At 37.9% G+C, this 16945-nt stretch overlaps 1 protein-coding gene across 1 annotated transcript in view; it reads right to left on the reverse strand.

Moving 5' to 3' along the window:
* LOC138429540 (cytochrome P450 3A24-like) overlaps positions 1-16945 on the reverse strand; it is a 71194-nt gene that overhangs the window by 12030 nt on the left and 42219 nt on the right. The window contains exons 9-10 of the mRNA XM_069571185.1: positions 5128-5255; positions 3968-4034 (exon numbers count right to left, since the gene is read on the reverse strand). Of these exons, the coding sequence (XP_069427286.1) occupies positions 3968-4034; positions 5128-5255 (195 nt within the window). The remainder of the gene's footprint in view (positions 1-3967; positions 4035-5127; positions 5256-16945) is intronic.

Consider the following 16945-nt stretch of genomic DNA (forward strand, 5'->3'; position numbering starts at 1 on the left):
ATCACTAACTTCCGGAGTTCACTCAAACTCACGTCCATCGGGTTGGTGATGCCATCCAGCCATCTCATCCTCTGTCGTCCGCTTCCCGTCCTGCCCCCAATCCCTCACAGCATCAGAGTCTCTTCCAATGAGTCAACTCTTCTCATGAGGTGGCCAAAGTATTGGAGTTTCAGCTTTAGCATCAGTCCTTCCAAAGTACACCCAGGACTGATCTCCTTTAGGATGGACTGGTTGGATCTCCTTGCAGTCCAAGGGACTCTCAAGAGTCTTCTCCAACACCACAGTTCAAAAGCATCAATTCTTCAGTGCTCACCTTTCTTCACAGTCCAACTCTCACATCCATACATGACTACTGGAAAAACCATAGCCTTGACTAGATGGACCTTTGTTGGCAAAGTAATGTCTCTGCTTTTGAATATGCCGTCTAGGTTGGTCACAACTTTCCTTCCAAGGAGTAAGCATCTTTTAATTTCATGGCTGCAATCACCATCTGCAGTGATTTTGGAGCCCCCCAAAAATAAAGTCTGACACTGTTTCCACTGTTTCCCCATCTATTTCCCATGAAGTGATGGGACCAGATGCCATGCTCTTCGTTTTCTGAATGTTGAGCTTTAAGCCAACTTTTTCACTCTCCTCTTTCACTTTCATCAAGAGGCTTTTTAGTTCCTCTTCACTTTCTGCCATACGGGTGGTGTCATCTGCATATCTGAGGTTATTGATATTTCTCCCGGCAATCTTGATTCCAGCTTGTGCTTCTTCCAGCCCAGCGTTTCTCATGATGTACTCTGCATATAAGTTAAATAAGCAGGGTGACAATATACAGCCTTGACGTACTCCTTTTCCTATCTGGAACCAGTCTGTTGTTCCATGTCCAGTTCTAACTGTTGCTTCCTGACCTGCATACAGATTTCTCAAGAGGCAGGTCAGGTGGTCTGGTATTCCCAACTCTTTCAGAATTTTCCACAGTTTATTGTGATCTACACAGTCAAAGGCTTTGGCATAGTCAATAAAGCAGAAGTAGATGTTTTTCTGGAACTCTCTTGCTTTTTCCAAGATCCAGCAGATGTTGGTAGTTTGATATCTGCCTTTTCTAAAACCAGCTTGAACATCTGGAAGTTCACGGTTCACGTATTGCTGAAGCCTGGCTTGGAGAATTTTGAGCATTACTTTACTAGCGTGTGAGATGACTGCAATTGTGTAGTAGTTTGAGCATTCTTTGGCATTGTCTTTCTTTGGGATACCATATGGTAGGGGAAATTAAATTATATTTTATCAAAACTTGTTTAGAGGAACATAACAGTACAATATGGGCTACAGATAAACTCTTGGAACTGAAAGTGTGGTCCATGGACTAGCAGCATGAGCAGGATTTGGAAGCCTAATACAAATTCAGATTTTCAAATCCCATCCTAGAACTATGGATACAACATCTGAACTTTCATGAGATGTGGAGATGTGTGTGCACAATGTAGCCTGAGAAGCATGGATTATGCCCTTGAGAGGCATCAGGGAATACAAGACTTGGGGCACATGTCTTCAAGGGGATGTTCAAGATACATATAGAAGCTACCGAAATCAACAAAAATCTTGAAGAGTTGTGATGATCCTAGGCTAATCATTCGCATTAAAATAGCAAAAGAAAGCATGCATCCATGGAAAGATATAGCCCAATGTGAAAATTAGAAAAATAAGATCCAGAGAGTAGAATTAGCAATGCTGATTCATTCTAGCCTGAAGGTCATCCTCTAAGTACACATCCCCTCTCTCTGCACTTTTTTATGCTTATCAAACAGCCCTGTGATTATACACTAGTCTACAATTTTATTTTCTCCAAAGAGACAAAGCATGCTCAGGCTCTCAGCTATTTGATGGGTGTAGTATAACCTTTGTTACTTAGAGCACTCAACTCTATGTGGTACCTGTTCCAACCAAGAAATAAATAATAAAAGTAATATAAAATGAGTGTAATAAAGGTCTACAAGATTGTAGATGATGATATCTCCAATGATGATATCTGTGATGCTATTGTGGATAAATTCAACCATCAAATTCTTTCCCCAGTTAACATGAACTCCATAATACTCAAAGTCTAGAGTTGTGCTGTCTAATATGTGACTATTCAAATTTTAAATGATTAAAATGAAATACAATTTAGCATTCAGGTTCCTGGGGCACTGGCCACATGTCATGTCCTCAGGAGATACTTACATCTAGTGATTACTATATTGAACCGAACAGATATAGATTATTTCCTTCATCACAGGAAGTTGTATTGAATCATGTACTTGAAGAAATGATAGATGATAATAGATAGATAGATAGAATGATAAAAGTAGGTATCCACACAGTTATAGATATATTTAGAGTGTGCTGAAGTAGGTTTATACCTGCTTTCAAGAACCAATTTTATAAAATTCCAGACTTTTGTGAGATGGTTATCAATCCATTGGTGGCTTCAAATTAACCATTTAGGAGTATTCATGTAATGGGATTAAAGCACACCAGGGTCTTTTTGTGTGTGAGAGAGAGCTGATTTGCATCAGTGTTTTGGAGTAGATACAGACATCTTTTTTTTTTGTTGTTAAATTTTTACAGTATTGTGTAAAAATAGTTGATGTTCTGAAAATTGTCCACTGAGAGGATCTGGAAGCAAAACAAACAAACAAACAAAAAACCGTGGTAGCAATGAGCATTCCTAGAACCCAGATTTTGGATTCTAAACATCATTTCTCAGTAGACGGAACCTGAACTTCTTAGAGAAATGGCTTATTCCAGGGGAAATACAAGAGAAAGCTAGAATGCCTTGCATTAGGAAGTGAGGAAGTTCTTGGAAAATGATAAATGAAAAGGATACAGGATACTCTGTATACAACAGTGGTGGACACACATCATTATACATTTATCAAAAACCGTAGAATGTACAATGCCAAGATTGGACCCAGGTGTGAACTATTGTCTTTGGGTGATAATAATGTATCAGTTTAGGTTCATTGATTATAACAAGTGTATCACTCCAGTATGGACTTCTGATTTGAGGAAGGCTATATATAGGTGGGGGGGCAGAATGTATATTGGGAAACTGTATTCTTCACTCAGTTTTGTTTTTTAATTTCTGCTAAAAAATAGCCTATTGAAAAAAATTTTCAGGAGAAAAAAGTAATATATATATATAGGAGCCCACTTGAAAGGGCTCCAGTGGACAAACCTGAGAGAATTTGAAAATCAAAATGAAGAGTGATATGAGAGAGTAAGTTAGCTGTACACGAGATATACTGATATAAATAAATAAGTGACTGGGGGAGAATGGAGAGCTCTCCCTATGAAAGAACATCAGCTCATAAATACAGAAGAATGATGGGTTTAGAAAGACATCATGTAATCATAATAACAACGGTTTCAGTCAAAAACCATTCATGAATGATAAAACCAGTGGGTGACGATTGGAAGAGGAACAGAATATTTACAGTCACAAAGGCTTCTACCAGAAGTTATGTGTTAATAACAAAGTGGGGTGGGAATTACACTTAACAGTAGAATAAGCTGGTGAACACAAGTTTAAAAGTATTTCAAGTTAAGGTCACTAACACTGGAGCAATGTGTCCCCTGATGAACGAAGGGATGAAGCCTTGATGCAAATATTCAGACAGAGGTTCTGACTTGGTGGTTCTGGGGGAGTCTGAGAACTGATATCGGAACCAAGCTCCCCAAAGGTTCAGCTGTAGTGATCCATTTCATAACTGACTTCTGGGCATGACATTCTTGTTATACTTGCCCTTCGAGCTCTGAACAAAGTTGTGCCTGCAAACTTCTAGGAAGTACCATGGTCTACTCTTTTTTTCTGCACAAGTGTCTTTCTTCAATTTGGCCTAAATTCCCATCTGCCTGGAAAATTTCCTGCACATTTTCAGAACTGCCCTCTACCTCTGTGTTTCCCCACTGGGGCCTCTCTGAAGCTCTCCTTGGTTACCTTTATGATTGTCTGTTTCTTTGAAATTCTGGGAGTTAATCATCAGCTGAAGAAAGTCCACACGTGGCTGTAAGCAGAAAGAAATTTCTATGATAGAAAGTTATTTGTGAAGTCATAGACAAATCAGGAGTGCAGTATTTAACCTCTTTCCTGAGAGTATGGCCCCTTAAAGAGCAGAAGTCTGATTAGTATTGCCTGAGTCCTCAGTGAACTAACATTCACCTACAGACCTTGGAAAACATGATGTTTCCCAGACAGAAACCCAGCCATCAATCCAACTGCTTTCTGGTCCTCACTCTCTCCGACCTTTGGTTTCTCTGTCTTTTGAAACAGCTTCCTTGCCAAAGAGTTGCCTGTTGTCTCTCCTGTCACACTTGTTTGCTCAGGAAAAGTCCGTGATTTTGTTCCTTTTTTTCCTTCCAATTTTAATTCCTAATGAATTATCACACAAATTAATCCCCTCACATTTGCAAAGTTCATTGGCAGTGTTTTTGGAAGCATGTTCAATGCCTTGACCCTCTCAAAACCTTATACAATCTTCAGTGACATCTTGGGTACAAAACCCTTGTCCCCCTGACCTGCAGACATCCTTTGGTGGCCTCCAATCTTCAAAGAGGCAAACCTGGGTTAATGAGCTTGCAGCCTCATGGCCCATGCCAGACTAGGAGAGGGCTCCAATTTAACACAGAATTCACTCCACGAACTGCCTGATGGGGCTTTCCATTCATTGCACAATCTATAAAATAGGAGTCTTGGAATCAAAGTGATTCTTTACCAGTATAACATATGGGAAAATTATAATATTGGTAAAAATCATTCTCAAATAGTAATTGTTATCCTTTACCAGTTTATTGAATGGAGGTGATAAAACTTTTATCTCAACAATATTTATGTAATGACATATTACATAATGACATATTAGTATATGCATGCCTACTATTAAATTTAAACATCACTCTCTGGCTCATTTTCTTATTTCTTCCCCAACCTCCACCTTCCTCATCCCTCCAAAATGATATATTAATAACTTCCCAGTTTTAAAATCTATATTTCTCTACCTAATTTTTTTAAAAATGCAGAGAAGTACACAAATCATATGTGTACAGGTTAACAAATTTTCAAAATGTGACCACCCTCATGTAACCACCACCGGATTTTACCTTTTGATTATCTTTGAGGCGACTTTCTTTTATCCTTTTGACAGATTTTGCAAAAAAATTCAGAGCACTTTTTGGAAGTACGGTGATATTTAATACTTCAAGGATTGGGATAAGGAATGGAAAAAGTACTGTAGAGAGAAGATAAAAGAAAAGCACAGTGAAAATTCAAAAATTACACAGCAAGTATAATTTTCTCTATCGATCAGGAAAGATACCAGGGTCAGATACCAGAATCACTCCCTCTATGACCTTTGCTCAGACTCCCTAGCCAATGACTGAGCAAGGCCAAGTCCACTTACAGAGGCCATCACTATGGTAGTGAGATCAGTGGTCCCTTCTGACTTTTGGGATGATCAAGGAAACAGAATTACATTCCTGAACTTCATAGTCTTTCATCATTGGATTAGAGTCTCTTTGGATAAACCACACTAAAGTCTGCTACTCTAATTAACCATTTTCTGCAAAAAAACAATTCAAGATATAAATAAAACAGTGTATGTCTTTCAATCACAATGGAACTAAATTAAAAATCAATAATAAAATTGGGAAACTCACAAATACATGGAAATTAAACAATACATGGAAATAAATAATACACTCCTAAATAACTGAAGAGTAGTATACTATATCAAAAATACAACCAGAAATTACTTTGAGATAAATAAAAATGAAGCCATTACTTACCAAAATGAACGGGATATAGGAAAAACAGTGCTCATGGAAAAGTTTAAGGCTATAAATGTCTACTTTTAAAAAGAACAAAAATCTCAAGTCATGAACCTAACTTTCCACCCTAACTCAGTGAAAGAAGAGCAAACTAAACCTAAAGCTAGAACAAAGAAGAAAGTAATAAAGACAAGAGCACAAACGAATGAAATAGGGAATAAAAACAATACAGAAATTCAATGAAACCAAAAGCTGATTCTTTGAAAAGAACTTTTAAGCTAGATTGACCAAAAAATAAAAAAGAGAGAGGAAAAAGTCTCAAATGTCTAGCATCACAATGACAGAGGAGAAATTACTATTGACATTAAAGTGAGAAAGAGCATAATGGAATACAAGGAACAATGTTCATCAATAAATTAGATAAGTTAGAAGGAGTACACAAATTCCTTAAAAGACATGAAGTATAGAAACTAACTCAAAAAGAAACAGACAATCTGAATTTCTTTATTTTAAATGGTTGAACAGGAAGATTGATTCCTCTGATTCCATACTTCTTTCTCAACATTACTTTGGCTATTCAGGGTCTTTTGTGTTTCCATACAAATTGTGAAATTATTTGTTCTAATTCTGTGAAAAATATCATTGGTAGTTTGATAGGAATTGTGTTGAATCTATAGTTTGCTTTGGGTAGTATACTCATTTTTATTATATTGATTCTTCCAATCCAAGAACGTGGTATATTTCTCCCTCTATTTGTGTCATCTCTGATTTCTTTCATCAGTGTTTTATAGTTTTCTGTATATCTCTTGTTTCTTTTGGTAAATTTATTCCTAAGTATTTTATTATTTTCATTGCAATGGTGAATGGGATTGTTTCCTCAATTTCTCTTTCTGATCTTTCATTGTTAGTGTATAGGAATGCAAGGGATTTCTTTTTTTTTCCCAACATGAACATATATGCATTTATTTGTTGATTATAAAAATGAAAACCCGGAATGAAAATCTACACTTACAAATGTTATAACAGAGAACAACTAGCTGTATACAGGAATATTATAAAGCATGACTGATAATATTACTTCAGTAATAACGGTGTGGTCTTCTTGTAGTTTATGGAATAATGGTAGAGCCTAAGGTCCAGTCCTTTTAAAGTTTATTTTTTCTTTTTTTTCTATAATTGTGCTTCTATTTCTTAATATACTACTGCTTCTGAGAGCTTTACCTGACAGCCATTAAAGATGATATAATTTAGTCTTCTACATTACTCTGAAACCTAAATTGGAAACAAATATTTCCTAAAAAGCAATTATATATTTCAGTGCTTATTATACTTGCTCTACATATATTATTAAAGTTGAGTGCTTTATGTTAGAGAAGTTAATCTGAAATCATTCTTAGTTAAATTCATCATTCTCTGTCCTTGTTAGAACAAGTAAAATGAAATGGTAGGAACATTAAGGGTGGAGCATTGTTATTATATGTTTGGCAAACTATGAAAATTAACATTTGAAAAGTACCTCACTGTGTTGAGTTTTATTATTGTTTAGCTATAATAAAGGTGGAAATGTGAAAATATTCCAGATGGTTATATATTTTTTTCTTTTCTAAAAAATTAATTAATTTATTTTAATTAGAGGTTAATTAATGGCACCCCACTCCAGTACTCTTGCCTGGAAAATCCCCATGGATGGAAGAGCCTGGTAGGCTGCAGTCCATGGGGTCACTAAGAGTCGGGCACGACTGAGCGACTTCCCTTTCACTTTTCACTTTCATGCATTGGAGAAGGAATTGGCAACCCACTCCAGTGTTCTTGCTTGGAGAATCCCAGGGACGGGGGAGCCTGGTGGGCTGCTGTCTATGGGGTCGCACAGAGTCGGACACGACTAAAGTGACTTACCAGTAGCAGCACTTTATAATATTGTAGTGGTTTTTGCCATACATTGACATGAATCAGCCATGGGTGTACATGTGTTTCCCACCCTGAGCTCCCCACCCACCTCCCTCCCCATATCACCCCTCAGGATCATCCCAGTGGACCAGCCCTGAGCACCCTGTCTCATGTGTTGAACCTGGACTGGCGATCTGTTTCACATATGATAATATACATGTTTCATTGCTATTCTCTCAAATCATCCCACCCTCACCTTCTCCCACAGAGTCCAAAAGTCTGTTCTATGTATCTGTGTCTCTTTTGCTGTCTTGCATATAGGGTCATTGACACCATCTTTCTAAATTCCATATGTATATGCATTAATATACTGTATTGGTGTTTTTCTTTCTGACTTACTTCACTCTGTATAATAGGCTCCAGTTTCATCTACCTCATTAGAACTGATTCAAACGCATTCTTTTTAATAGCTGAGTAATAGTAATGCAAGGGATTTCTGTGTATAATTTTATATCCTGCAACTTTACTATATTCATTGATTAACTCTAGTACTTTTCTGATGGTATCTTTAGGGTTTTCTATGTAGAGGATGATGTCATCTGCCAACAGTGAGAGTTGTACTTTTTCTTTTCCAGTCCGGATTCCTTTTATCTCTTTTTCTCTGATTGCTGTTGCTAGGACTTTCAAAACTATGTTGAATAGTAGTGGTAAGAGGGGGAACCCTTGTCTTGTTCCTGATTTTAGAGGAAATGCTTTCAAAGCAATCTTGAGAAAAAAGAATGGAAATGGAGGAATCAACATTCCTGACTTCAAACTATACTACAAAGCTACAGTCATCAAGACAGTATGGTACTGGCACAAAGACAGAAATATGGATGAACTGAACAAAATAGAAAGTCTAGAGACAAATCCATGCACCTATAGACACATTGTCTTTGATGAAGGAGACAAAAATATACAATGGAGAAAAATCAGTCTCTTCAACAAGTGGTGCTGGGAAAATGGGTCAACTACATGTTAAAGAATGAAACTAGAACACTTTCTAACACTGTACATAAAAATAAGATAGATTAAGCCTAGACCAGAAACTATAAAACTCCTAGAAGAAAACTCAGGCAGAACATACTCTGACATAAATCACATCAAGATCCTCTACGATCTACCTCCCAGAGTAATGGAAATAAAAACTAAAATAAATGAATGAGATTTAATTAAACTTAAAAACTTTTGCACAATGAAGGAAACTACAAGCAAAGTGAAAAGACAGCCCTCAGAATGGGAGAAAATAATAGCAAACAAAACAACTGACAAAGAATTAATTTCCAAAATATATAAGCAGCTCATGCAGTTCAATATCAGAAAAATAAACACCCAATGAAAAAGTGCACAATAGACCTGAACAGACTTTTTATCCAAAGAAGATACACAGATAGCTAATAAACACATGAAAAGATGTTCAATTTCACACATTATTAGAGAAATGCAAATAAAAACCACACTCACACTAGTGTATCATCTCCTACTAGTCAGAATGGCCATCATCAAAATGTTTACAAAAAATAAATGCCAGAGAGGGTGTGGAGAAAGAAGAAACCTCTTACACGGTTGGTGAGAATGCAAACTGGTACAGCCACTGTGGAGAACAGTGTGGAGATTCCTTAAAAACCTGGGAATAAAACTGCGATATGACCCAGCAAACCCACTGCTGGGCATACACCCCAAGGAATCCAGAATTGAAATAGACACATATACCCAATGTACTGCTGCACTATTGACAATAGCTAGGACATGGAAGCAACCTAGATGTCCATTGGCAGAGGAACAGATAAGCAAGTCACGGTACATATATACAATGGAATATTACTCAGTTATAAAAAAGGAATACATTTGAGTCAGTTCTAGTGAGATGGATGAACCTGGAGCCTATTATACACAGTGAAGTAAGTCAGAAAGAAAAGACAAATACTGTATATTAATGCATATATATTGAATTTAGAAAGACGGTACCAATGATCCTACTGCAGCACAGCAAAGAGACACAGATCTAAAATGAAGACTTTTGGACTCAATGGGAAAAGGCGAGAGTGGGATGATTTGAGAGAATAGCATTGAAACATGTACATTACCCTATGTAAAATAGATGATCAGTGCGAGTTCAATGCATGAAGCAGGGAACCCAAAGCCAGTACTTGGGGATAATCCATAGGGACAAAGGGGGAGGGTGGTGGGAGGGGGTTCAGCATGGAGGGGACACATGTATACCTGTGGCCGATTCAAGTTGATGTATGGCAAAAACCATCACAATATTGTAAAGGATTTATCTTCCAATTGAAATAAATTAATTAATTGGAAAAATTATTAAAAAGAAACTACTCAAAAAGAAAGAGACAATGTGAACAGACCTATAAGAAATACAAAGTTTGATTTGATAATCAAGAAACAACCCAATTTGACAATGAAAAGCTTAGGTCCAGATGGCTTTAATGCTGAATACTACTCAAATAATTACAGAATTAATACCAAATTTTCACTAACTCATCCAGCAAATAGAAAATGATAGAACACTTTGAAAGTTATTCTGCAGGGCCAGTATTAACCCAGAGTGAGAAACAGACTAAGATATAACAGGAAAAGAAAACTATAGACCAATATATCCTATGACCATGGATATACAAATCCTCAACCAAATACCAGCACACTGAGTCTACTAATATAGAAAAAGATGTATACATCATATATAAGTGCACTTTATTCCAGGAATGCAAGGTTGTATAATATGCCATTTCAATAGAGTAATAAACAATGACTACACGATGATCTGATAGATGCATAAGAGCCATGTGACAAAATCCAATACCCGCTTGTGATAAAAGCTCTCAGCAAACAGGAACAGAGGGACTTTCATCAACCTGATAAAAGGACTCTATAAAAAAAACATAGTTAACACTAATATTTAATAGTGAAAAACTGGATACTTTTCTCTAAAGTTAAGAATAAGACAAGGAAGCCTTTTTCACCACTGCTATCCAAAACTGTACCTGAGATTCTAACAAGAAGTAATTAGTCAAGAAAATTAAACAAAATATATCCATATAGGAATGAAGGGGCAGTCCTAAGATGGCGGAGGAATAGGACAGGGAGACCACTTTCTCCCCCACAAATTCATCAAAAGAACATTTAAACGCTGAGTAAATTCCACAAAACAACTTCTGAATGCTGGCAGAGGACATCAGGCACCCAGAAAAGCAGCCCAGTGTCTTTGAAAGGAGGTAGGAAAAAATATAAAAGACAAAAAATTAAGAGACAAAAAAGGCAGGGACAGAGCTCTGTCCCGGGAAGGGAGTCTTAAAAAGAGAGAAGTTTCCAAACACCAGGAAACACTCTCACTGGCGAGTCTGTGGGGAGCCTTGGAACCACAGAGGGCAACATAACTGGGAGGGAAAATAAATAATTAAAACCCACAGATTATGTGCCCAACAGTAACTCCCCCAGTGGAGAAGCAGCGCGGACGCCTGCACCCGGCGCTAGCAAGCAGGGGCTGTGCAGGGAGGTGTGGGCTGCATTGCTTAGAGTAAGGACCGGGCCTGAATGCCCTGAGGGCAATCTGAGGGAACTAATTTGGGCTAGCAAACCAGACTGTGGGATAGCTACCACGTGAAAAGCCCTAACCTAAGACACTGCCAGGCCACTCACAGAACAAAGCACTGAACAGAGCTAGCCCGCTGCAGACCATCCCCCTCCGGTGACAGGGGGCCAGAGCTGGAAGGGGGCAATCGCAGCCCCAGAGAGACATTATCTACCAAACTGCAAGCAGGCTTCTTTGCTAACTAAGACTTCTTGGGGTTCCGGATGGTCAACATCCGCCTGAGAAGGTGCGCCAGTTGTACACCCAGAAAATCGAGTGGCAGGGATGGGGGAGGCAATAAGTTGCAGTGACCGTGCTTGCCAAACACATCACCTGAGCTGCTCAGACCTGGGAAGGGCACAAAACGCAGGCTCAACCGAGTCTGCACCTCTGAAGACTACCTGAGTACCTGAACCTGACTGGCTTAGACCTGGCAGGTGCATGCAGCCCAGGGCCGGCCTCCGACGGTTCCCGGCGGAGCAACCTAGAGGCTGAGCAGTGTGGGCAGGGAGGGCACACACGCTCTGAGCGGGGGCAGGCCCAGTGTGGCTGAGACACTGTGAGCACACGCCAGTGTTATTTGCTTGCAGCATCCCTCCCTCCCCACAGCGAGATTGAACAAGTGAGCCTAAAAAAATGTCCGCCACCGCCCCCTTGTGTCAGGGCAGAAATCAGACACTGAAGAGACCAGCAAACAGAAGAAGCTAAAACAGAGGGAGCTGCCTTGGAAGTGACAGGTGCAATAGATTAAAACCCTGTAGTTAGTACCACTACATAGGAAGGGGCCTATAAATCTTGAGAAATATAAGCCAGACCAAGGAACTATCTGAAAATGAACTGACCCCATACTGCCCACAACACCAGAGAAAGTCCTAGATATATTTTTTACTATTTTTATTATCATTCTTTAAAAATTTTTTTTTAATTTTAAGTCCTCTATTATTCCTTTAATTTTCATTTTTATAACCTACTATTATTTTGCATAAAAAGAGACCCTATTTTAAAAATCAAACTTCATATATATATTTTTTATAATTTTTGTGACTTTGTTTATTTTTTCTTTTCTTTAATATTGTATTTTTGAAAATCCAACCTCTACTCTAGATTTTTAATCTTCGCTTTTTGGTATTTATTATCAATTTTGTACCTTTAAGAACTGAATCTTCAGTACCTATTTTTACTTGGGAGTGAGATTACTGACTTGACTGCTATCTCCCACTTTGGACTCTCCTTTTTCTCCACCAGGTCGCCTCTATCTCCCTCTCCCCCTTCTCTTTTCTACCCAACTCTGTGAATCTCTTTGTGTGTTCCAGACGGTGGAGAACACTTAAGGAACTGATTACTGGCTGGATCTGTCTCTCTCCTTTTGATTCCCCTCTTTATCCTCCTGGCCATCTCTACCTCCTTCCTCCCTCTTCTCTTCTCTGTATAACTCTGTGAACATCTCTGAGTGGTCCAGACTGGAGCGCACGTAAGGAAATGATTACTGGCCAGCTTACTGTCTCCTCTTTTGATTCTACCTCATCTCATTTGGGTCACCTCTAACTCCCTCCTCCCTCTTCTCTTCTCCATGTAACTGTGAACCTCTCTGGGTGTCCCTCAATGTGGAGAAACTTTTCATCTTTAACCTAGATGTTTTATCACTGGTGCTGTATAGATGGAGAAGTCTTGAGACTACTGTAAAAATAAGACTGAAAACCAGAAGCAGGTGGCTTAAGTGCAAATCCTGAGAGCACCAGAGAACTCCTAACTACAGGGAACATTAATCAACAGGAGCTCATCAAATGCCTCCATACCTACCCTGAAACCAAGCACCACCCAAGGGCCAACAAGTTCCAGAACAAGACATACCAGGCAAATTCTCCAGCAACACAGGAACACAGCCCTGAGCTTCAATATACAGGCTGCCCAAAGTTACTCCAAACCCACTGACATCTCATAACTCATTACTAGACACTTCATTGTACTCCAGAGAGAAGAAATCCAGCTCCACCCACCAGAACACTGAAACAAGCTTCCCTAACCAGGAAATCTTGACAAGCCACCTGTACAACCCCACCCACAGTGAGGAAACTCCACAATAAAGAGAACTCCACAACTGCCAGAATACAGAAAGGCCACCCCAAACACAGCAATATAAACAAGATGAAGAGACAGAGGAATACCCAGCAGGTAAAGGAACAGGATAAATGCCCACCAAACCAAACAAAAGAGGAAGAGACAAGGAATCTACCTGATAAAGAATTCCAAATAATGATAGTGAAAATGATCCAACATCTTGAAATAAAAATGGAATCATAGATAAATAGCCTGGAGACAAGGATTGAGAAGATGCAAGAAAGGTTTAATAAGGACCTAGACAAAATAAAAAAGAGTCAATATATAATGAATAATGGAATAAACGAGACCAAAAACACTCTGGAGGCAACAAATAGTAGAATAACTATTTGCATTTGCAGAAGATAGGATTAGTGAGGTAGAAGATAGAATGGTAGAAATAAATGAATCAGAGAGGAAAAAAGAAAAATGAATTAAAAGAAATGAGGACAATCTCAGAGACCTCCAGGACAATATGAAATGCTCCAACATTCGAATCAAAGGAGTCCCAGAAGAAGAAGACAAAAAGAAAGACCATGAGAAAATACTTGAGATAATAGTTGAAAACTTCCCTAAAATGGGGAAGGAAATAATCTCCCAAGTCCAAGAAACCCAGAGAGTCCCAGACAGGATAAACCCAAGGCTAAACACCCCAAGACACATATTAATCAAATTAACAAAGATCAAACACAAAGAACAAATATTAAAAGCAGAAAGGGAGAAACAACAAATAACACACAAGGGGATTCCCATAAGGATAATAGCTAATCTTTCAATAGAAACTCTTCAGGCAAGGAGGGAATGGCAAGACATACTTAAAGTGATGAAAGAAAATAACCTACAGCCCAGATTACTGTACCCAGCAATGATCTCATTCAAATATGAAGGAGAAATCAAAAGCTTTACAGACAAGCAAAAGCTGAGAGAATTCAGCACCACCAAACCAGCTCTCCAACAAATGCTAAAGGATCTTCTCTAGACAGGAAACACAGAAAGGGTGTATAAACTCACACCCAAAACAATAAAGTAAATGGCAATGGAGTCATTCTTATCAATAATTACCTTAAATGTAAATAGGTTGAATGCCCCAACCAAAAGACAAAGACTGGCTGAATGGATACAAAACAAGACCCCTATATATGTTGTGTATAAGAGACCCACCTCAAAACAGGAGACACATACAGACTGAAAGTGAAGGGCTAGAAAAAGATATTCCACGCAAACAGAGACCAAAAGAAAGCAGGAGTAGTAATACTCATATCAGATAAAATAGACTTTAAAACAAAGGCTGTGAAAGGAGACAAAGAAGGACACTACATAATGATCAAAGGATCAATCCAAGAAGAAGATATAACAATTATAAATATCTATGCACCCAACATAGGAGCACCACAATATGTAAGACAAATGCTAACAAGTATGAAAGGGGAAATTAACAATAACACAATAATAGTGGGAGACTTTAATACCCCTCTCACACCAATGGATAGATCAACTAAACAGAAAATTCACAAGGAAACACAAATGATACAATAGACCAGCTAGACCTAATTGATATCTATAGGACATTTAACCCCCAAACAATGAATTTCACCTTTTTCTCAAGTGCACACGGAACCTTCTCCAGGATAGATCACATCCTGGGACATAAATCTAGCCTTAGTAAATTCAAAAAAATTGAAATCATTCCAAGCATCTTTTCTGACCACAATGCAGTAAGATTAGATCTCAATTACAGGAGAAAAACTATTAAAAATTCCAACATATGGAGGCTGAACAACACACTGCTGAATAACCAAGAAATCACAGAAGAAATCAAAATATACATAGAAACGAATGAAAATGAAAACACAACAACCCAAAACCTGTGGGATATTGTAAAAGCAGTGCTAAGGGGAAAGTTCATAGCAATACAGGCATACCTCAAGAAACAAGAAAAAAGTCAAATAAATAACCTAACTCTACACCTAAAGCAACTAGAAAAGGAAGAAATGAAGAACCCCAGGGTTAATAGAAGGAAAGAAATCTTAAAAATTAGGGCAGAAATAAATGCAAAAGAAACAAAAGAGACCATAGCAAAAATCAACAAAGCCAAAAGCTGGTTCTTTGAGAAGATAAATAAAATTGACAAACCATTAGCCAGACTCATCAAGAAACAAAGGGAGAAAAATCAAATCAATAAAATTAGAAATGAAAATGGAGAGATCACAACAGACAACACAGAAATACAAAGGATCATAAGAGACTACTATCAGCAGTTATATGCCAATAAAATGGACAACGTGGAAGAAATGGACAAATTCTTAGAAAAGTACAACTTTCCAAAACTGAACCAGGAAGAAATAGAACATCTTAACAGACCCATCACAAGCACAGAAATTGAAACTGTAATCAGAAATCTTCCAGCAAACAAAAGCCCAGGTCCAGAAGGCTTCACAGCTGAATTCTACCAAAAATGTAGAGAAGAGCTAACACCTATCCTACTCAAACTCTTCCAGAAAATTGCAGAGGAAGGTAAACTTCCAAACTCATTCTATGAGGCCACCATCACCCTAATACTAAAACCAGACAAAGATGCCACAAAAAGAGAAAACTACAGGCTAATATCACTGATGAAGATAGATACAAAAATCCTTAACAAAATTCTGGCAAACAGAATCCAACAACACATTAAAAAGCTTATACACCATGACCAAGTGGGTTTTATCCCAGGGATGCAGGATTCTTCAATATCTGCAGATCAATCAATGTAATACACCACATTAACAAATTAAAAAATAAAAGCCATATGATTATCTCAATAGATGCAGAGAAAACCTTTGACAAAATTCAACATCCATTTATGATAAAAACTCTCCAGAAAGCAGGAATAGAAGGAACATACCTCAACATAATAAAAGCTATATATGACAAACCCACAGCAAACATTATCCTCAATGGTGAAAAATTGAAAGCATTTCCCCTAAAGTCAGGAATAAGACGAGGGTGCCCACTTTCACCACTACTATTTTGGAAGTTTTGGCCACAGCAATCAGAGCGGAAAAAGAAATTAAAGGAATCCAAACTGGAAAAGAAGAAGTAAAACTCTCACTGTTTGCAGATGACATGATCCTCTACTTAGAAAATCCTAAAGACTCCACCAGAAAATTACTAGAGCTAATCAATGAATATAGTAAAGTTGCAGGATATAAAGTCAACACACAGAAATCCCTTGCATTCTTATACACTAATAATGAGAAAATGGAAAGAGAAATTAAGGAAACAATTCCATTCACCATTGCAACAAAAAGAATAAAACACTTAGGAATATATCTACCTAAAGAAACTAAAGACCTATATATAGAAAACTATAAAACACTGGTGAAAGAAATCAAACAGAACACTAATAGATGGAGAAATATAGCATGTTCATGGATCAGAAGAATCAATATAGTGAAAATGAGTATGCTACCCAAAGCAATCTATAGATTCAATGCAATCCCTATCAAGCTACCAACGGTATTTTTCACAGAGCTAAAACAAATAATTTCACAATTTGTATGG

This window comes from Ovis canadensis, chromosome 24 (genome assembly GCF_042477335.2).
Source record: "Ovis canadensis isolate MfBH-ARS-UI-01 breed Bighorn chromosome 24, ARS-UI_OviCan_v2, whole genome shotgun sequence".
Taxonomy (NCBI): domain Eukaryota; kingdom Metazoa; phylum Chordata; class Mammalia; order Artiodactyla; family Bovidae; genus Ovis; species Ovis canadensis.